Genomic DNA, 22,602 nt, shown 5'->3' on the forward strand with positions numbered 1-22,602 from the left:
ATTGGAATGAAAATGGACCTTTTCCAGTCCTGTGGCCACTGCTGAGTTTTCCAAATTTGCTGGCATATTGAGTGCAGCACTTTCACAGCATCATCTTTCAGGATTTGAAATAGCTCAACTGGAATTCCATCCCCTCCACTAGCTTTGTTCATAGTGATGCTTTCTAAGGCCCACTTGACTTCACATTCCAGGATGTCTGGCTCTAGGTGAGTGATCACACCATCGTGATTATCCGGGTCATGAAGATCTTTTTTGTACAGTTCTTCTGTGTATTCTTGCCACTTCTTCTTAATATCTTCTGATTCTGTTAGGTCCATACCATTTCTATCCTTTATCGAGCCCATCTTTGCATGAAATGTTCCCTTGGTATGTCTAATTTTCTTGAAGAGATCTCTAGTCTTTCCCATTTTGTTGTTTTCCTCTATTTTCTTACATTGATCGCTGAGGAAGGCTTTCTTATTTATCTCTGTGAATTACATCCCCAGGACTTACTTATCTTATAACTAGAAGTTTGTAGCTTATGACCACAATCACTCATTATGCCCTCCCCACTCATTGTTTTATTTTCTCCTTGTAAAGGATAAACTTTCCTTTTTCTTTTGCAATGGAGGGACCAGGTGGAGTGGGAAAGGTGTGGGGTGGGGTGGGGTGGGATGGGGTGGGGTCCAGCTGGTTCTTTTCTTTTTTAATTGAGATATAATTCATGTAACATATATGTGCCATTCTGAAGTGTAGATGTTAGTGAGTTTTAGTGTATTCACTATGTTGTACAACCATCACACTATCTAGTTCCAGAACATTTCCATCACCCCCAAAAGAAACTACATAGCTATTAGAAGTCTGTCCCTTGGTACTACTTTTTGTTTCTATGAATATGCCTATTCTGGGCATTTCATATATGTGAAATTGCACAACATGTGGCCTTTTGTGTCTGGCTTCTTTCACTTAGCATAATGTTTTCAAGGTTCATTTGTATTGCAGCATATAACAGTACTTCATTTATTTTTGTAGCCAAATAATGTTCCATTGTGTAGTTATACAACGTTTTGTATTATCTGTTCATGAGTTGATGCCATCTGGTTCTTAAATAGACTTTCAGTTACTCCTTCTGTTTTTAGCCCCATCTTAATCCCTACTTCCCTAAGTACCTGATGCTACAAGTTCTGAGCTTTTTGGAGATTATCTTCAATTTTTCATTTTGTAGGTTTATGCTTCCCTATTACTGCTATTGTTTCAGTGGGATTTGGGGAAGAGAGGCAGCAGAGGAATAACCAATGCTCACAATTTGAGAGGTAGGATTTCTGTGCATGGTCAGACCCAGTAGTCATTAAGTCATGGAACGATCGAGCTGGAAAAACCTTTAGAGATCACCAATGAGTTCTCCACTTTTTAAAAAAAAATCTTTCGGTTGAGGAAAGTAAGACCCACAAAACTCAGTAAATTGTTAAGGGCCGTACAACTGGTAATCAAGGTAGGACCTTGACCCTCTTCCTGCCTTCTACCCTAGTTTCTTATACTCAATTTAGACTGCTTATTTTAAAATTTGGTATTGAGAGCATGGGAACCATTGCTCAGATTTGTCCTCTGCTACTTCTTTCTTAGAGATTCTAGTCCAGGCGTTTGTCTAAGCCTGGTCTTCTGGACAGCCCAGCTTTTAGAGAAGAGTACCCCAGTTATGCACATGTGTAGCCTCTGGGAGCCCTCACTCTGTTTAGAACAGTATGTGTATTTCCAGCTCACAGGACTGGGTTTTTTAGACTAGCCTAAAATACCGTGAACTTGAGAGCTTTTTTCTTCCCCCATTAAACACCAGCAAATTATAGATCTTAGTTCAATATGTTAGCTCAACAGTTGTGTCCCCTGCAGGGTATTCAGCTGGGCTGAAAGGGAGGCAGTGTCTGCACCTGATGCCTTGCTACCTAAATTCTGTCTTATCTGTGGTTTGGAGCAGTCCTCTTTAGATGGGTTCTCAAATCTCAGTCTCTTGTTAAAATTGGGTATATGAGAAGTTCAGCCATTTTAAGAATACTAATTGCATGAATTGGACTAGGTGTGGTGCCCTGATGATATCAAGTAGGAGGCAAAGCATCAATAAAGGTAGTGGCCATATGTACAAATCTAAAGTTAGTCTGACAAAGAAAATACATTGAGAAAGAAAGTGAAGAAATTTGTCTCAGGGGAACACATAGGGGTAACAGATGGTTTCTGTTGCTCTTTCTTTGAAAGCCTGGTAAACAGCTTTCCTGGGTTAATAGTGCCTTAGAAGAGGCCTGTGGCTTGTCCAGATGGGGGGCAGCTCATTATCTGCATTCTGGATATTTGTGAGTGTCTGTCTCCTGAGCACCACAGTCATCTGGTGATGGGGGTGCCAAGGTACAGGCTGTCTCTTCAAGGAGTGATTGTCTTCTTCACTTTATGCAGGAGCTGTGAATTTACCTCAACTTTGTGTGTACAAGAGAGAAAGAAGACAGTGATGAGAGCAGTGTAAGATGGTTTTCTTTAGATACCCAAACTCTGCTTGTTAGTCTGTGTCATTTTAAAGCTGTCTCTATTTAAAAAGTGCTGATAGTAATGAAGTTGTCATCTAAAAGTAATAACAAGTTAATTTAGTTAGAAATTTGCATTTCCTTCTCTTTCTACATTGTGCCCTGTTAGAGTTGACAGAAGGTCATCTCTGATTTGTGCACAAGTTCAAAAATTATCTAGAAGACAAGGAAAATTGAAATGCTGGGGCAGGAAGTGAATCGAAGATACAACAGTTGGTTTTCAACATGCACTGAAAACCTAAGTATAAGTTGGTAGTAATACTTTTCTGTTGGGCAATCAATTTCAGAAATGATTATAACAGGAAAAATATAGTGAAATCTTTTAATGCAGGAAAGAAATTGATTATAGCATGAGTAGCACTGAATTGGTGACCAGTGTCACTAACAGGATCAGTTCTAGGACATCCCAGGTTGTCATTATGCAAAGGATAGCATAATCATCTGATTATATCCATTCCCAAGGGCCTCTCTGGTGGCTAGTTGTAAAGAACCCACCTGCCAATGCAGGAGAATCAGGTTCAATCCCTGGGTCAGAAGGATCCCCTGGAGAAGGAAATTGCAACCCACTCCAGTACTCTTGCCTGGGAAATCCCACGGACAGGGAGCCTGGCGGGCGACTGAGCATGCTCACACGCATGCATACATCTATTCCTAGGGAAAAAAATTTCATCACTCTTGCTGTAGATAATGTGAACTAGACTTTATAGGATTGGTGGTGTTGTAGTGAGAATAGGCAGTTTATATGACGCTTCTGTCTTAGAGAGGAAGAACATAGCTGTCTTCAAAGAACTCTGTCTCAGGTTTAGCTTTGAACGCTGGATTTGTGTTGCCTGGAGCTTCGGCTTTAAAACCCTGGCTGGTTGTTTAAAACATTAAAACATTTTTTTAAAATTAAAAACACGCTTTTTAAATACATTAAACTTTTTATTTGAGTTAATTGTAGAATCAGTTATGCTGCTGAAAGAAAATACAGGGAGATTATTTTCCTTTACATGATGGTAACATCTTGAAAAACTGTAGTATACTGTCACAACCAGTATATTAACATTGATACATGTTAATATCAGGATATTAACATCCTGATACAGTCAGCATACAGGATAGTTCTGTCACCACAGGAATTCTTGGAGTTGTGCTTTTGTAGCCTCCCTCCACCCATCCCTGACTTCTGATCATTCATTTCTGTGATGAATGAATGAATACCACTATTGATCTGTTCATTTCTATAATTTTGTCATTACAAGAATGTCATATAAATGGAATCATACAGTATATAACCTATTCTCATTCTTGTAAGTGCAGGTCTGCAGCAGTGAATTCTCTCAGCTTTGTTTTACCTGAAATGTGTTAATTTTTGCCTTCAATTTTGAAGGATTTTTGTTTGTGAAATTCTAGATTGACAAGGCTTTTTTTTTTCTTTTAGTATATGTAGAATGTTTTCCATGTCTTATAATCACTATTGTTTCTGATAAAAAGCAGTAGTAATTTCAATCATTTTTATTCTTAATGTAATACATTCTTTTTCTTTAGCTCCATTCAAGATTTTCTCTTAAAATTTTTCTTTTTTCAAGAGTTTAATTACGTATCATTTTCTTGGTATTTATCCTGCTTGGAATTCTTGACTGAGCTTCTTGACTCTGTAAATTTGTATCTTTTACCAGATTTGGGAAATTTTTGATCACTATTTCTTCAAATATTCTTTTTAACCTCATTTGCTCTTCTTTCCTTTGGGGCTCCAATTATATGTATGTTAGACTTGCTGTCTCTCATATCTCTGGTTTCCCTCCCTTGCCCCCCCTTTTCTTTCTAATCTATTTTCTTTCTGTTTTACAGTTTGGTTACTTTGTGGTTGATTTGTTTTTCAGTTCACTAACTCTTCTGCATCTCCATTCTACTTTTCCCATCCATTTAATTATAGTATCTATTTCTTTGCTGAGATTTACTGGCTTTTCATTCATTATGTACACCCCTCTTTTAAATCCTTGACTGCTAATCCAAACATTTGGGTCAATGCAAAGTCAGTTTCTTTTGACTCTTCTCTTGAGAATGGGTCATGTTTCTTGTTTCTTTATATGCTAACCAATTTTAGATTGTGTCCTTGACATTGTGTATGGTATGTTATAGAGACTCTGAATTCTGTCACTTTCCTCCAGAGAACATTGAATTTTGTTTGTTTCCCAGCAGTGAGCAGCAGCTTAAATCTCAGTTCAGTTCTTTTAGCCCTAATTTAGCTGTTTGGGGTCTGTTCCATGCACTTATGGTTCAGGGATCAGTCAGAGACTTGAGCAGCATTTATACAGTTAGTGGTATCCCTCTCTGGCTCTCCTTGGAATTTCCCTCCTTCACTTCTCAGCTGTTGTGGTTGCCTTTAAAGTCTGTTCTCTGGTTCTTCAAGCTAATAAGACTGGATTTTTATCTGAATTTTAGCCACCTCTCATGGCACAGACTCAGACCTGCTTAGCCAAAAGGGGACTCTTTTCCGGTGTTATTACCTTTTTCCCAGCGTTGACCCTCCATCTCCTTTCATAATATGCCTGGTTTTTGTTCTCTGTTACTTTTGGATGGGCTTCCATAGTGGCTCAGACTGTAGAGAATCTGCCTGTAGTGCAGGAGACCCGGATTTGGTCCCTGGATGGGAAGATGCCCTGGAGAAGGGAATGGCAACCCACTCCAGTATTCTTGCCTGGGAAATTGCATGGACAGAGAAGCCTGGTGGGCTATGGTCCATGGGGTTGCAAAGAGTCAGACAAGACTGAACTACTAACACACACACACACACACGCTTGCAAAGAGTCAGACAAGACTGAACTACTAACACACACATACACACACACACACACACACACACATACCCCTTTGGGTAGTTGTTTTTTATATTTTGTCTGGAGTTCATAGTTTATCTGCAAGAGAGTTGGTGTCATAGGAGACTTTCTGCCATGGCTGGAAGTAAAACTTCCATCAAACTAGACATAAATTACTCTTTTGACAAAGTCAGTTTTTTGTTGTTGTTTATTTATTTTTTAAATTTTAGTTTCACCGATATTTATATAATCCTCCCTATGTCCTCCAAGGGACCAGATATAAAAATGTTTTTAGCTTTTTAAAAAAAAAAACTTCAAATTTTATATAAAGCTCCTTTAGTGTATCCCAACTCGGACTACTGATAGTTTAGAAATTGAGATACTCATTTTATTTGGTGTATCTAATCCAAGACGTAGGTATAACAGATGTATTCTATAAACAGTTTCCCAGGAAATAATGGTTACTTTTATTTTGCTTGAATCTAAGCTAACACTATGATCTGGAGAAGTTAGGTGGTTCAGCATAAACCAGGTTGAGATTTAACTATATTGGGTCTTCCTCAGGCAGACCTCCCTTTTCATATCCCCTCTACCACTTAAAAACACAAACATAATAAGTTTAATATAAATGTGGAGGTCTTGATGAACATTTTCTGATGACCTGGACTTCAGACAGAAGTTTTGAGGTATTTTCTATTTTAACTTGCTCACATGAAGCAATCAACAGGCTTTTCATGGTAAGAATGGAGAAAATAATGTCCTAATTTGGGTCATTATCAACCTGGAAAGCAGTTATTTAGTAGTATGTGTATTTCATTTTAGACTCTGTGAAAACCTGCTCATTTAGGTTAACTTTTAAGTGGTCAAAATATTTTCTGCCCATATTAGAAATATTTGGAGCTGTGCTTTAACTTTTTTGAGTCATGAAATCCTTTGAGATCTGATAGAAATTGTGTTTTCTTCCCAGAAAAATGCAGACGTCTTCCTACAAAAATTTGTAAAGCATTGCAGAGTTTAGGGGTTCCTTTGAAGCTTCTCAGCATCAGCATCCCTCATTCAGGATTATTCCAATCAAGCTAGTACCAAGAAGCTAATAGCAATAAAAATGTCAGTTTGTTTCTGGCTTGGCCAAAGCAGGACAAGTAAACAAAGAACCTATTAGAAGTCCTTGTAAGGCATGCGGGCTTTTAAAGAAAATCTGTTGTGATTTTATCTGAACTGTACTTTCCAGGGGGCAGATTCACAAAGATAGATCGATACCTAGTTGACTAATTTTTCAGTTGTTAGAAATGTGCCTTTTGATGTTCAGACCTGCTGACATTTGTGTTGGGCAAATAATTAGTTATTGTTTATAGAACAATGGAACAGCTGTGGTTGTGATGTCATATTCCTGGTATTGTTTGTATTTCCAGAGGTCTAAATAACTGAGGATTTAAGGGACCTGTGACACGTGTAGGTTCGAGGAGACAGGGCTATCTAGATGTTCCTGAGGCAATATGTGTGTGTTGCTTATTCTCTGAAAAATTCAGCCCTCAGTAAATGAACAGCGATTAAGTTGTTTTTAATAAAAAGATCTTAGGTTTGTGATCTCCTTCCTCTATTACTTTATGACACTTCATATGGTGTCTATAATGAACATGATTTGGTCTCAGGGCCCTTAGACCTGTTCTTTACGCATCGCCTGTCCCCTTGCAGTGAAAATACTGTGCTTCTGCTGCTGGTTCAGTCTAATACACAGCAGGACTTTTGTCTAAGAGGCATTGTCTGCTGTGCGTTTACCCAGAACCTGACTATTTCACAAGACTTCTTTACTCAGCTTGTTTAAAGAAGGAGCAGGAAGTGGAGAGGTGGTGGTGGGGACAGAGGGTCTGAAGACCACTTCTGTGGTCATAGCTTTCCTCCTCTTTGTCTACATTCCAGGTCAGCTCATCATGTTCACTTTTGGCTCCATTCTTCATCTCACTGCTTTGAAATTCTCCCCCTAAATAGTCCCCTGTTTCATCTTTTGAATGCTCTTCAGGTCTTAGGGGGTACCTCATAGCCATTTGAGGAAAATGTCTTTCTCTGAAGGCTTTCATATAGGACATTGCTAACCGCCCTGACTCCTGTGTATGTTCAGATATTTTGTGGTTTTTACTGAGGGGATTTTTTAGCCTACTAGGAAAGACATGAGAAAACTGACAATTAAAAGTAAAGAAGCTTATGAGGAAGAAATAGTTTATCTTCTCTCAGAATTGGATGCAGTTTAAAAATACATTCTGAGAATGTCAGAATGTAGACAAGATCTTTTGTCAGCTGCTTGCAGTTTAATTACTTTGTACAGTGAGTGCAGGCTTGCATGGGTGGGCTCTTTGCACTCTGCAGGTGTTAGTGAAAGCTCTGAGACTTGCTTGACATAGCTGTAGAGCTTTGTTGCATTGCTTCCAATATCACCAGCTGCCTGCTGATTTTGCAAGTTTTCTTCAGTGAAGATTACCAAATGTATTTTGAGAAATGAAACTTGCTAGATACGAGTTTCAGAAAAATCAGTTTGAAAGAAGGGATTGGATGTGAGAGAAATTGAAATTGTAGAACTTGCTTTATTAACAGAAAGAAGGTTGGGCCTTGTCAGAAGTTGAAAATTATGAATAAGTGGGCTTATGATGACAGTGATGGACAGAACCTGACAGAAAATGGATGTGAAAGTTTTGATTATAAAAGCAGTAACTTTCTGACTGGAATGATTATTAGTTTCTGGAACAGGTGCCTTAGAATTAATATAAGCTTTTTTTTTTCCCAGAAGCTTTCAAGATGCCTCTAGGCTGATTTAAAGTGAAGGACTCTCTGACTTTAGGTTCATCCCAATCTTGTGTTGGTGAGAAGTGCATCTTCCTTAATAATCACCAGCCTCCTGGGGTTCTAAGCCAACTTAGAAAAACTTTAGTTGGAGCAGAGTTTATTCTGGCAACTGGAAGCACATGAACAGGATCCTGTGCAAGTGTGCTCTGAATGGATAAATCACACAAGTGGAGCCTCCCACCTAATAACCTCCCTGCAAAATTGTTATTTGTGTGTGTTCTTTTTCCTATAGAATGTTTCATATACTTTTGATGGAACGGTTCTTGAGGATAGGTGGTTCATCTCTATCCTCCACAGTACCTAAGGCCCTTGTATAACACGATTACTCAGTAAATAGATATGTAATTCAATTGAATTGTCCTTGGTCATGTTTCCCACATATTTTTCCATGATTACTAGTAAATTTATATGTTTGAAATATTTAGATGCATTTAATTTGTTCCCTTTTCCCTCATTCCTTGGGAAAAACAATATTTGGTGGTATACTTTCAGAGAAAGCACTAGTGGCTTTATAGTACTTTAACATCTGTTGAGCTCTTTATCCTATTATACTATATTGTAATGTTTTTCAAACTGTGAATCGTGGCCATTGGTAGGTCTGCAGGTAAGCATTTTGGTTTTAAATGATACAGAGTAGAAATTATGAAAAGACATCTCATGTAGTAAGGGTAAGTATTTTTTGGGTGAAATTTTTAAGTGAATTTATGTATACATATTATGTATGTGTTTATTGCTTCATGATGTAAACTTTGTTTCATACTGGAGTCATGGTCAAAAAAATTTGAATAACATTGCTTTATTGTAATCCTGTGTTATTTTATCTATCATATAGCATTATGCCAGTACATACAGGCTTCTAAAGCCAGGGATGGTGCCAGCTCTTTCATTTCAAGTACAACTGAAGGTAAAAACAAACTTGAAAACACCCATAGCATTCTGGTGGCTCTTATATAAGTCTCTCCGGCGGCATTTTGTACCCTTTGACATTCTAACTTTCTTATGCCTTTTTCGACCAGTAGATTTTTCATATTCCTATCTTTCTAGGTGGTGGGTTCTTTGATTCTTCCTCTTTTCTTCTTAATGTCCTTATTTCTGTCTACTCTTAATGTTTTTAGGAAGGGATGGAGGAAACAAAGGAGGAATTCAGGAATTTCAAATGATTCTCAACTGACAAATAACTCATTTATCCTGAAAAATCCGCCTTGTATTTTTTCAGAGATCATAGAAATGCATACTTTATGTTTAATTTAAAATAATTTATGCTTCTGTCATGTTTTCAGTTGACTTTTACCAAAGTAAATGTTGCTTTTAGGGGAAAAAAAAAACCAATGATATAATCCTTCATCTTTCCTTGTGTTTTCTCCCCTCTTCTCCCAATAAGATTAACTATTGGATTTGTAGTAATGATTTCATTTTAAACAAAAGCCAAGGTATCTAGCAGTGTCCAGTATTAACCATGCTAAACTTTTCCAGCTTCTTTACTGATCTATAATCTAATAACTATAATGCCTTTCCTGTTCTTAGATGGTTGACATACTAACCCTTTTGCCTTCATTTCTGTACCTTGCTGGACTGCCAAGCTCAGATATTCATAACCCTGTGGTTTCAAGGGACTTTGTGGAGATGATTTGCTTTGTTGTTTTTCTTGCAGGAGAAAATTTTGAGCAAACACCATTGAGACGAACATTCAAGTCTAAGGTCCTTGCACGATATCCTGAGAATGTGGACTGGAATCCCTTTGACCAAGATGCAGTGGGAATGGTTAGTATTTGTTAGCTACAAGTGTGAGATAGTTTACAGAGTAATTTACAGTAGGATTGTAAGTTCAGACTATGGTAGCTGTGATTCCAGCAAGGATCAGTAACTTCTGAAGATGGGGTAATATGCATGTTGTTCATGATTCTGCATTTTGATCACTGTATCAAATGCTCAGAATATATCAGCTATACTAAAAGTCACAGTGTGCTTCTGTTGAATCAGACAAGTACTTAGTATTGGGTTAGTGAACTTTTTTTGTCAGATTGAGCTCTTAGTTGTTTATAGCATTGATACTGTATGTTGAGATTTAAATCTTAATTTGTATATATCTGAGTAATATGGCAGAAATGAATCTGTGTTTTAGTATAATTTTAGCACCCCGCTGGTGCCAGTGGTAAAGAACCTGCCTGCTAGTGCAGGAGACCAAAGAAACATGGGTTCAGTCCCTGGTCTGGGAAGATCCTCTGGAGGAGGAAATGGCAACACACTCCACTGTTCTCCCTGGAAAATCCCATGAACAAAGAAGCTTGGTGGGCTACAGTCCATGGAGTCACAAAGAGTCAGACACGACTGAAGTGACTTAGTACACAGATAAGGCAGCATTTTTAATCTCTAGAAGAATACTACCATGAATAACATTTATTGAGTATTCAACATATGCTAGGTACTGTGATAAATACTTGACATGAATTAACTCATTTAATTCTCATAGTACCCTTTACGTGGGCTACCCTGGTGGCTCAGTGGTAAAGAACGTATGTACCAATGCAGGAGATGTGAGTTTAATCCCTGGGTTGGAAAGATCCGATGGAGAAGGAAATGGCAATCCACTCCAGTGTGCTTGCCTGGGAAATCCCATAGATAGAGGAGCCTGGTGGGTTACAGTCCATGGGGTCGCAATGAGTTGGACATGACCTAGTGACTAAACAGCAAAAAATGAAATCCTTCATGTAGATAATATTAAATAAACACAGACACACATATTTTATGGGTAAGGAAACTAAGATCCAGAGAGGTTAGGTAATGTGTTCAAGTCACATGGCTAAAGAGCTGTTTGAGTAAGCTTAAATACTAGTTCCAGAACTCTGCCCTTGACCACATCTTTGTACTTCATTATTTTTTAATAGCTTTGTGAGGATGATCTTGTTTGATGGACACAATAAGCCTGTGAAGTAGGCAGAGTAAACAGTATTATCTTCATTTTACAGGGGAGGAATCTGAGTCTAGAGAGCCTCAAGTGTTTTGACTCCTAGTCTGGTGCTTATTTCCTTTTAACATGGTATATTCTAGAAACATTTAGGCTTTGAGAAGTCAAGTTCAAGAATAATGGAAATACCATAATGTAGCTCCTTGTACTTGTTAACCCAGGCTCCTCAAAGTCCATTTGTATGACTAGGTTGGTGAAAAAGTAGAAAATGAAAACTGATTGATTCAGGTCACTTTGATTAGCTGTTCAGTTTCTTTATATAACCCATCTGAGTTAAAGTGAAAAAAGTACATCTTTATCCTGATTATGTCATCTCTTTGCATTGTATGAAATGAACATCTCTCCCCTCCCCCCCTTTTTTTTTCTCTCTGAAAAGAGAAGATTTTGTTGATGACAGAATCTTGTGAACTGGATAGAGTCTAAAACTTGGTTTATTTTTAGGTATGAAGTTGCATCTATCTGGTTTTTAGATATGTTTCTAGCATCATCTCCTAATACATGCTGTCATGCTTGACCACCTACCTAAATTCTCCAAGCTTTCTTTAACCTCCTTTATGCACTTTTTTTTTTTGGTGCCCATGAAATACCCTTCTTTCTCTTGTCTACCTGATGAGTTCAGGCATAAGCTCATCTCTGAAGCCTTTTCTAATGAAGACTAAGACTGAGTTGTTTTGTGTTCCTCTGGTACTTTGTGTATACTTCTATATAGCCTTGATAACTACAATGTAATTTTAGTTATGTGTGTGTCTTAGAATGGGAGTTCTTTAGGGCAAATAGTTTGCTGTGTTGGACTTGATATTGCAGACACACAGCATAGTAGGTGCTCTTTAAGTGTTAATAAATAAGTAGTGAAGGTGTTCTGAGAAGAGGAATAGCAGTGTGTTCTCACTCGTTATTTTCTTGTTGTCTTTTACAGCTATGCATGCCCAAAGGGCTGGCATTCAAGACCCAGGCTGATCCCAGGGAGCCTCAGTTCCATGCCTTTATTATCACTAGGGAGGATGGCTCTCGGACCTTTGGGTTTGCTCTCACGTTTTACGAGGAGGTGACTAGCAAGCAGATCTGCAGTGCAATGCAGACCCTCTACCACATGCATAATGCAGAGTATGATGTCCTCCACGCCCCACTTGCTGATAGCCGAGACCTCAGTGGCATGGAGGATGGTGATGGCACTCCTGGGACCAAGCTGCAGCGCTTCAACTCCTACGACATTAGCCGGGATACACTCTACGTCTCTAAGTGCATCTGCCTCATCACGCCCATGTCCTTCATGAAAGCATGTCGGAGTGTGCTGGAACAGCTTCACCAGGCAGTCACTTCGCCTCAGCCCCCTCCACTGCCCCTTGAGAGCTACATATACAACGTACTATATGAGGTGCCACTCCCACCTCCCGGCCGGTCCTTGAAGTTTTCCGGAGTCTATGGGCCGATCGTCTGCCAGAGACCAAGTACCAATGAGCTTCCCCTGTTCGACTTTCCTGTCAAAGAGGTCTTTGAACTGCTTGGAGTGGAGAATGTGTTTCAGCTTTTTACTTGTGCCCTTCTGGAGTTTCAAATTCTGCTCTACTCACAGCGTAAGTCAGTGCTTACTAGAGCTCTCTTCCTGCCTAAGGCCTCTCTTTTTTTCCAATTCAGGTAACAGTGGGGGTGACTGTAAAGGCCAAGGGCTGTTAGAGTTTGAGCAGAATCCAGATCTTTTGCTTTTTATGACTCATCAGCTTTTGTAAATTCCAAGTATGTGAATTTTCAACCAATTGCAAAGAACAAATACAGAATTCCCTATTTAGAATTCCCTATTTAGCATCAACTAAATTAACTTGTGGCACTAGTGGTAAAGAACCCACCTGCCAAAGCAGGAGACAGAAGTGATATGGGTTTGATCCCTGGGTTGGGAAGACCCCCTGGAGGAGGAAGTGGCAACCCAATCCAGTATTCTTGCCTAGAGAATCCCATGGACAGAGGAGCCTGGCGGCCTATGGTCCATACAGTCCCAAAGAGTCAGATATGACTGAAGTGACTTAATATGCACACATGCTGGATGGCAAATTAATGGAACATGAGAGGTCTACCATTTCTTATTGACTATTATCATGGCCTTTTGCTGGACTCTGCAGTCTGGGAGGAGAACCCTGCCTCCTAAAGTCTGATTGATGCTGAAAAGAGGAGGCAGGAGTTGATGTTTGTGGGACATACTTTCAACCAGTTTGTCCTAGCCTCTGCAGAGTTGTTTCTCCCCCTTCCTCAGCCTGACGGTAGTGATGACCCTTCATATATTTGAAAAAAATATATTTGAGAAAATGAGGATGTGTTGCTTTTTTCTGTTGTTTGTTATAACTGAATTGTTTTTTATAAATGAGAGCTTAAGTGATTTTGAGCAGTGGATTTGGACAAAACAATAAAGTAGAGCAGAAGGAAAAAATATTTATTAAGGGAGTGAATTAAGTAACATAAAATTCGTTCATTCAGAACATATTTACTGAGAGTATGTTGTGTGCCAGGCATTATTCTAGGGGCTAGAAATTCAGGGTGGACAAAATAGATAAACGTTCCTGCTATAATAGAACTTATATTTTAGTGGGAAAGAGGTGATTTTTGCTTGCTTGGCAAAGATTAGGCCTCTCTGAGTGATCCATGTTAATGTTTGTGGGAAAAGTTTTCCAGGCAAAGAGCACAAAAAATAGAAAGGTTCTGAGACAAAAATGTAGTTGGTATGTCCAGGAACAGTGAGGGTGCCTGATGGATATAATGGTGTGAGAGAGCAGGCGCTTGATAGCAGAGGGTGTTAGAGACCTAACAGGAGGCCAAATTGTAGAGTCCTGTAGGCCATTGTAAGGACTTTGTTACTCTGAGATGTTTAGTCATTAGAGGTTTGAAGATTTTTGACTTTTTATTTTGAAATCATTCCCAGCTTATGGAAGAATTGTAAGAAATGTTCAAAGAGCTCTTGTGTACTCTGCCACAATTCCCCAGTTGTTAACATTCGGGTACATTGTTTTATCATTCCCTCTGCATCTCTGTATGTGTGTGAGCATAAATGAACCATTGAGAGTCACTGTAGATTCCATGTTCCTTGACTCCTTAGTACTTCAGCTTTTATTTTGTAAGAACAAGAACATGTTTTAATATAGCCATAATATGATTAATAAATTTAGAAAATTTAACATTGACAAAATAATAATACTGTATTCAGGTTTCATTTACCATTATCCAATAGTGCCCTTTATGATAAATTTTTTAAAATTGAGGGATAGTTGATACACTATTATGTAAGTTTCGGGCGTACACCATAGTGATTCATGATTTTTAAGGGTTATATTCCAGTTGTAGTTGTTATAAAATATTGTCAGAGAATACGGACAAATTCCCTGTGTTCCCTGCACTGTACAATAGGTCCTTGTAGCTTATTTTATACATAATAGTTTTTACCTCTCATTTGTTTGTTCTATCTATGAGTCTGTTTCTTTTTTGTTATAACCTAGTTTAATTTCTCAGACTCCACATAAAAATGAATGATAATTAAAAAAAAAACTCCTGATTCAGAATTTTAGTCCAGTAACATATGCAGTATGCATATTGCTTTTAGTAGTCGATTCTTCATGTCTCTTATGACTGACTTTTTTGTAGAGTACAGGCAAGGTATTTTGTAGAATGAACCTCCATTTGGGTTTTTCTTCTGGTGTTTCCTTCTGGCTAGATCCAGGTTATACATTTTTGGCTGTGATATCACAGAAGTGATGTAGTGGTTCTCTCAGGGCATTACATCAAGAGGCACATCATGTCTGTTTTTATCACACAAGGCACATGATGTTTGCTTGTCCCATTTTTGATAATGTTTATTTGATCACTTGGTTAAGATGATGTCTGCTGAGTTTCTTAACTGAACGTTATCATTTTTTCCCTTTGTAATTAATAACTAATTTGTGAGTTGATACTTTGAAACCCTATAAATTTATTGTTGCTCTTCAAAGTTTTACCTAACAGCTTTAGCATCCTTTGATAATTCTAGTCTGAATTAGTTAGCAGGCTGGTTGCTTTTTACTGTGAGGAAGAACATTTCATTCTCCCTTGTTTATTATTGTATGGACTCATAGATTTTTATTTTATTCAGTAGGTTATATGGTCCATTACTATAATTAATTTTTTTTTATTTTGAGGTCAAATTGTCCCAGATCTGGTCCATGGGCAAAGTCTGAATAATGTTGGTTAGGAGACCATTGTAATAATCGAAGTGAGACTCTATGTTGTCTCTTCACTAAGGAGGTAACAGCAAAGTGGTGTGAAATGGTTGGATTCTGGATATGATTTGAAGTAATAGAGACTGTGTTGAATTGAATAGCATATACCCCATCTAAAATGGACAGCCAATAGTTAGCTCCAGTTAATTCCTTTGGAAATCCTGGCCTGATGTTTCTAGATCTTCCAGTTTTTCACGAGGACCCTATGGGGTCGCACAGAGTCGGACACAACCGAAGCGACTTAGCAGCAGCAGCAGCAGCAGCAGCAGCAGCAAGAGTGTTCTTGTTAAACACTGCAGAACAAACAAGAAAAGCCTCTGTTGACTGAGTGGTTCCTGAGGCTTCACTTTGCAACTTGTTTTAAATAATGATGTTTCAGACTCCTGTCTCTGGCTGATGTATAGACCTGTGTAAGTCTTGTTGCTTTTTTGGTTACTGTTTCTTGACTGCTCAGTTGCTCAGTCCTGTCAGACTCTGCAGCCCCATGAACTGTAGCCCGCCAGGGTACTCTGTCCATGGGATTCTCTAGGCAAGAATACTGGAGTGGGTTGCCAGGCCCTCCTCTAGGGGATCTTCTTGACCTAGGGCTGGAACCCGTGTCTCCTGCATTGGCAGGCAGATTCTTTACCACTAGTGCCACCTGGGAAGCCCATGTTTCTTGACTAAAGCTAGGTGAAACAGCTGACACTGAAAAACATGGGTTTGAATTACATGGATCCACTTATATGTGTATTTTTTCCAATAAATATGTACTATAAGAATGAACAATCCATGGTTGTTTGAATCCTTGGATGTGGAACTGTGGATAGAGAGTGAAGTGAAGTGAAGTGAAAGTCGCTCAGTCATGTCTGACTCTTTGCAACCCCATGGACTGTAGAGTCCATGGGATTCTCCAGACCAGAATGCTGAAGTGGGTAGCTGTTCCCTTCTCCAGGGGATCTTCTCAGCCCAGGGATTGAACCCAGGTCTCCCTCATTGCAGGCAGCTTCTTTACCAGCAGAGCCACCAGGTCAGCAGAGGGCCACCTGTAAATATTTGAGAAGATGAAGTTTTAGTCATCAGTTTTTAATTATTGCATTGCTAGTTAAACAAAAAAAAAAAAAACAAAAACTATTTCCAGGTCATGCTTAGCCAGGAACAACATGTAAGCTGCTCCAGAGTTTTATTGATGACCACACAGGATGCTTTGCTAAAACTTCTCTATCTAGTTGATGCATATCAGCTTCTGCTCACTTCCTACTCATTTGTCTTCATTTTCTGGAAAGCTTTTTGTTACTTATAACTCCTTTAAGCTGGGATTTGCTTAAATGGTGGGCTGAGTTTTTAGTGCATAAAGCTGTTTAACCCCTGTGAAAACTCACTCATTTGAAATCAACTGTTCCAGGAGGATATTACTCATATGGTTTTAAAATTTTTGTTCCTACTTTGTCCTTAAGTATCTGAAACCATCATACCATTTGTAAATAGTAACTTGTTAAATTTTGATTTTAATAAATCTATTGTATTGGCTTTGCTTATTTTAAAAATAAAACTCCAAAAACAAAAAGAAAAACAAGTCTAGAAATTGCATCCTGAAGAAAAGTTAAACTTTGAACATAAGCCTTCTCTTCCAAGCTATACTCTCTGACCTAGAATAGGCTTTTGAGTAATGAAAATCAGTCTTCTGAGTCTGTCAAGTTCTAGGGAAGGTTTTTATCAAAGTGTTAAAATGACACTTTCATACTGTTTCCATTCAGGCTAGGTTGTCAGGTTGGGGGCAGACTTGGCTAAGGGTAGAAAACCAGCTTCTGCTTGGTTGGTGGTTCTTTGGTCTTGTTCTTGACTGCAAAGTTCACATCAGCTCTTTATAGAATGCAGGCGCATGTAAGCGGTAAATGAGGTGTTTGGCATTCATGCTGAATAGAAACCAGACCACAGTTCCTTTTCTTTTTGTTCTAGTTCTCTACCCTCTTTCTACTTAAGAGAATCTACTTAACCTTCTCATTTAGTATTTAGAGCAAGGTGCCATTTATGATTTCTATTGTATTTCTATTAAATGTTATAATGAGTATGGACCTGTGTGTGTGGGGGGGGTGTATACTTCAGCATGTGATCCACTGAGGTTTCTGGGTTGTCTCTGATACCCATAAGGGAATCGTGCTCTGAGCATACCCTTGCTGAAGTTTATACTGTTCTTTCTACATGTGGAATTGTATTAAAAATTTTAAGTTACTATTGGAGAAGCAGATGCCTTGTTTTTGACTGGTTTGTGTGTATGTGTTTATTTTTTTGACCTAGATTACCAGCGACTGATGACTGTGGCGGAGACAATTACAGCTCTCATGTTTCCTTTCCAGTGGCAGCATGTCTATGTTCCTATTCTCCCGGCTTCTCTCCTACATTTCTTAGATGCTCCTGTCCCATACTTGATGGGCTTGCATTCCAATGGCTTGGATGACCGGTCAAAACTGGAGCTGCCTCAAGAGGTAAGAGAAACGTGGAGGTTGGGTGCTGGTGCCTGTGGCCCTGATACAGGATTTGGGAGAGAAGGGCTTTGGGATGAGTCCAGGGTGGTATCGCCAAGTTTATTTTCTTTTTTGGAGAACATAAATAACTTTCCAGGAAAAAAGTAAAAATAATGAACATTGAGCTCAATTTATATCATTCTAGAAACACTTGTTTATCACCTGACATAACATTTATTATAATCTCTGTGTTTATACTATTATGAACTGCCTTTTTCATGCACAAATTTTCAAACACAGGATTTTATGTATTTATAAGTCATTTATTAGAAAATCTTATTATGTAAAATTTTAAATTTACATGGAAGAGGAGCATAGTGAATCTGCTTTCAATACTTAGCTTCAACAGTTATCATACATTTAAATTGTATTTTATTTCTATACTATTTTATATTATTTAAAGAAATTCCACATAATATAATTTTATGGCTACTTTAGTAGCCAGACTTATGTTAATAAATCATTGGTTTTCTTTTATAGGCCACAGTGGCTCTGTAAAAGTTGACCAGATCATAGTGATTCTTGTAGTACTGAGACATCTTTGAAAATTTTCCTTGCTCAAGATAATGAAGGCCTTGAGATAATGCATTTCCTCTCTTGCTGTGAGAATGATCTGTTGGTCATTTCTATTGTTTCAAATACTAAAATAACTGATTAAAAAAAAGTATTTATTTATTTAGTACTTCATTCTAAAATAAATTTAAAGCACCATTAGAAATAAGATCGTCCACTGTTTATTTTCCTAGAACTACAGGTAAAACTCGTCTACCTCTTTTGGTCATTTCGTGGCTGGTATGAAACTAGCTGGGGGAATTGGGCTTTACTACTCTGAATTTCATAGTCAGTGGAAAGGCCTGGGAAGAACACTTTGGAGTATTCACACAATGGTCTCATCCCTCTATCAGTGATTTTTTGGGGGAAGATTTTTATGTGTAACTGAGGAATATGAGTAAAAGGACCTCTAAAGAAGAGACCATTCTAATGGAATTGGGTCTGAGCAGCCTCATGTTGTCGGGCATGTCTGGGTAGTCACAGTGATGAACAATCCTGATAATTAGATCATACCTGTAATATTTAAATTATATTCAGATGCATCTCTTTTTCTCTATCCTTTGGTTTTAGAATCAAAATGTCTTCTTTGTAGTTTTTGCTCTTCTATCTCCTTTGCTTCTTTGATTCTATAGTGCTTTGTGCTTTTTGGTGTGGGACAAGATGAATTAAGAAAGAAAAGATCTAAATGATGTCAGCTTAAAAAAAATTCAGAAGTTTGCAAAAAGAACAAAGTTTATTTGGGGACTTAAAATATGCAGTTGGGGAGAATCAGATTTGGTAACCCTGAAAGAGTGTTCCAAGGAAGAGAAAGAGTCAGGGACTTATAAGGACAAAAAACCATGAAGTTGTTAAAAGTTGCCCTGTGAGAGTTGTGATCGACTCTAACCTAAGTCAGAATATTTGTCCTTAAGAAATCGCAAGTTATTTTATGGTAGGGGTCCTATAAATATATAGACTGTCACAAATTGTTTAAGGGTAAGGGCCTTTTAGTATCTTGAGTTTTTGGATGTGTTCTGGGTGACTTCATCAGGCCAAAAGGTCTGAATCCATCCAGCCTGAGTCGTGCAAACATACTTCCTTAGTGGCCTCCTGGCTCCATTTTAGAGATCTCTTTTAGCAATACTGACTCCATTTTGACTTTCACAGTGATGGAGAAAACCATTGCATTTTGGGGTATTGGGTTTTTATATGTATTTGTCTACTAATATGCCTAAAGAGTAGATATCAAAGATTGGAGTGTGGAGAGCTTTTTGTTGTTGCCTTAAATGATTGCATATTTAATATTGACACTTCTTTCTGGTAAACCTAACTATAATTTTGTAAAAGTCAAATAAGAGTAACAGTAGAAATGATTGAAGGGAGAAAGGCAAAGAGGCATGCATAATCTGATAAATAGGTCACTAGGCAAGAAGCCAGATTTCTGTTTTATTTTCATCTTTGGCATCAGCTGGCTGTACACTTGCGGTCAAGTTCTATTTCCTGTAGGGTCTCGCAGTATCATTCTGTGTGGGCTTCGTGTATGTGGGTGTGTGAAGAGGCTGCTGGGAGACCAGCAGTTTTCTTAACAGGACTGTTTGAGAAACTGTGGGTTGTTTGGGAAACCCAGAATCTCACTCTGTTCTGGGATGTTGGAGCCTTCACTTTTGCATCCAGCCTGCTGGATCTTTTGTACTCCACTGTTGCTGGATCTTTTGTACTCTGCCTCTCCTTGTGGTCCCCTTGAGAAGGAGTGGTGGGTTGGAGAATACCTGTGTGTACTTTATAGGCAGTTCTAGGGTTTCAGAGTCCCACTTCATCCAGCCAGTCCCTCTGAAGATCATGTGTTTGTGGGGATAGTTACACGGCTGGATATTTTCTACCTTAATTTTTAGCAGGTGACCTGTGAGATATCTGAGTCTCTGTAGTCCCCCTGGTAAACTTTAGGCTGGTAAAGAATGAGGGGGTTTCTCAAGGAGTAAAGCATCATCAAAGATACACATAATGAATGGAGAGTGATAATATTTTTGAAAGATAATTTTAGGATGTCTCAGAGATGATACATTTATAGTTTCAAATTCTAACAGTGCACAGAAGTATAAAGTAAAAAATTACCTCAGATTTTACCACCCAGAGATAACTAAGGCTGGGAAATTCACTTAGGCCTTTGCAAGTGGGGATCATTAGGGTATTGGAGTTGGGCACACTTGATGTATAAAAGGGACTTTATCCAGAGGCATAAAGAGTGTACATTCCCTAACCTCCCCAAGTCAGAATTCATCAGTTGCTGCCCCATCTTTGAGCATCAGAAGTCTGTGAAAAGCCCTTTGTTTCTTTTTACACCAACACATGAGCTCAGCTGGCCCTGAGCAAGTGAGAATGCTGTGCTGCTTTGTGAAGCTTTCTTTGTCCTGTGCTGCTTTTTTGGGTTTCATTGTCTGAGCACAGGAAGGAGGCAGTTCCTCCACAACTGTGTTGGGGGAGGGGGTGTTCTTTCTTTCTGTCTTGGGTCGCTCTTTCTTTGCTTCTTTCTCAGGATACTTTGTCAGTAGCTTTTCCGCAGTAATCTGTTGAGACTAACCAGTGAGGCTGTCTGTGATTTGGTGCTAGGAACTCAGGGCTGGGAAAGACCATTGTGACCTTTTGCAGGAAGGGATTTGGGAAACTTATATGGTTTGGGATATCTATGTGATCACTGCCCCAGAGTAGCTAAGTCTTCCCATGGCCTCTCCTGATGAGACAGAAGGTTAACGGAAGAAAACTGATCACTTGGGTTCAGTGCCTTTTTCAGGCTTCTTCTTGTCCCTCAAGCTGTCTGTAGGAGTTGGCCTCTTTTCAGATAAGGAAAGGGGTTTAAGGTAGATTTCAAGTTATTTCTGTTTGTCAGAGCCCTCTGTGTCCTGACAGGAAAGAGCATGAAGCTCTTGTGTTAGTCTGGTAGCTGAATGGACTTTTCATTTTGCCTTCTTATCCCTACCTGCCTTGTTATGCCCAAGTCGCGAAATCTCGCAGTGACCACCAGGGAGCCGATATCCGATGCAAAAGCAAGAGAGTTTTTATTACCAAGCTTGAGCTGGGGCTCCCACCGTTACTGATGCAGTGGCTAAGGAGAGGAGCCCCGAACTGTGGGTTACGTTGCTTGTATAGGGTATTCTCGTGCGAAAAATTCGAAAAAACAGGAGTTTCCAATTGGGGACGTCTAATTGGTTACCTTCTGTGGAAGGGTTAGGTGTTGGGTTCTGATTGGTTTTCATTTCCCGGGCTGGCCACGGGTTCTGATTGTTTTTTTTTTTTATTTCCATGGTAAATCATTACGTCCAAGGTAAATCACAAGTGTAACTCATTACTTCCAAGGTAAATCACAAATGTAACTCATTACTTCCAATGTAAATCACAAATTCTTGAACTTAAAGTCAGGAGGTTTAAGGGCTGCCAACCTAAGGGCTGATTGGCAAGTTTAGGCAATATCCAAAGTCTAAGTCTGTTTGCCCAGTACCTTTGCAAAATGGAGCTCTTTTATAAGATGGAGTAGCTTAGGCTCTTCAGCCTCAGCCCAGCTCTGTGAAGAATGGCCAGTAGTGTTGTCTCAGAGGCTCCTGTCTTAACCTCCGAAGTGCGCCTGAGCTGCTTTCTTTTCTCCAGCCGCCTCTGCCCAGGAGTATCTGCAGTATGTGGATACACCATTTGGAGTTTATCAGATTCTTCACAGATGTTCTGTGTTTGGTCAAGAGCAGTGGGAGAAATGGCAGCCAAGCATTGTTGAGTGGATGTAGTTGTATTTAGCTGCCTCTATGTTTCCTATTGAACAAACTTTTTTTCCCCCCTCTAAAGAGAGGAGAACCAAGAGGATAAATAATTGCACTGTGTGCCTCTGAGGGGAGAGGTCTCAGTGCTTTCTTCTGTTAGCTATATGGACAGGGCTTGTGAGGCAGGTGATTTTCAAGACTAGATGATTTAATTCTGTCTTTACTGTATTTTTTAATTGCTTGATCCAAAGCCATTTATGATTTTAAAATCTTAAAGGAATAAACATAAAAGTAGGTGTTATTTTTAGGTGTTAAACATGTATTAGCTCTTTAACAAGGAAGGAAGGGTTCAAAGTTGTTTTCTAGTGGAGGAACTCTGGAAAGTGGAATTTAAAGTGATTCTTCTAATTTTTGAATCTTGGTTATGGGAAAGTTCTCT

General features: G+C 38.9%; 1 protein-coding gene across 1 annotated transcript in view; it reads left to right on the forward strand.

Annotated features, from left to right (window-relative positions):
* The window catches only part of DENND5A (DENN domain containing 5A), a 95,864-nt gene that overhangs the window by 35,162 nt on the left and 38,100 nt on the right, over positions 1-22,602 (forward strand). The window contains exons 2-5 of the mRNA XM_040258410.1: positions 9,018-9,089; positions 9,837-9,946; positions 12,067-12,724; positions 17,663-17,850. Coding sequence (XP_040114344.1) covers positions 9,018-9,089; positions 9,837-9,946; positions 12,067-12,724; positions 17,663-17,850 — 1,028 coding nt within the window. The remainder of the gene's footprint in view (positions 1-9,017; positions 9,090-9,836; positions 9,947-12,066; positions 12,725-17,662; positions 17,851-22,602) is intronic.

The sequence above is a fragment of the Oryx dammah genome, unplaced genomic scaffold (genome assembly GCF_014754425.2).
Source record: "Oryx dammah isolate SB20612 unplaced genomic scaffold, SCBI_Odam_1.1 HiC_scaffold_17, whole genome shotgun sequence".
Lineage (NCBI taxonomy): Eukaryota > Metazoa > Chordata > Mammalia > Artiodactyla > Bovidae > Oryx > Oryx dammah.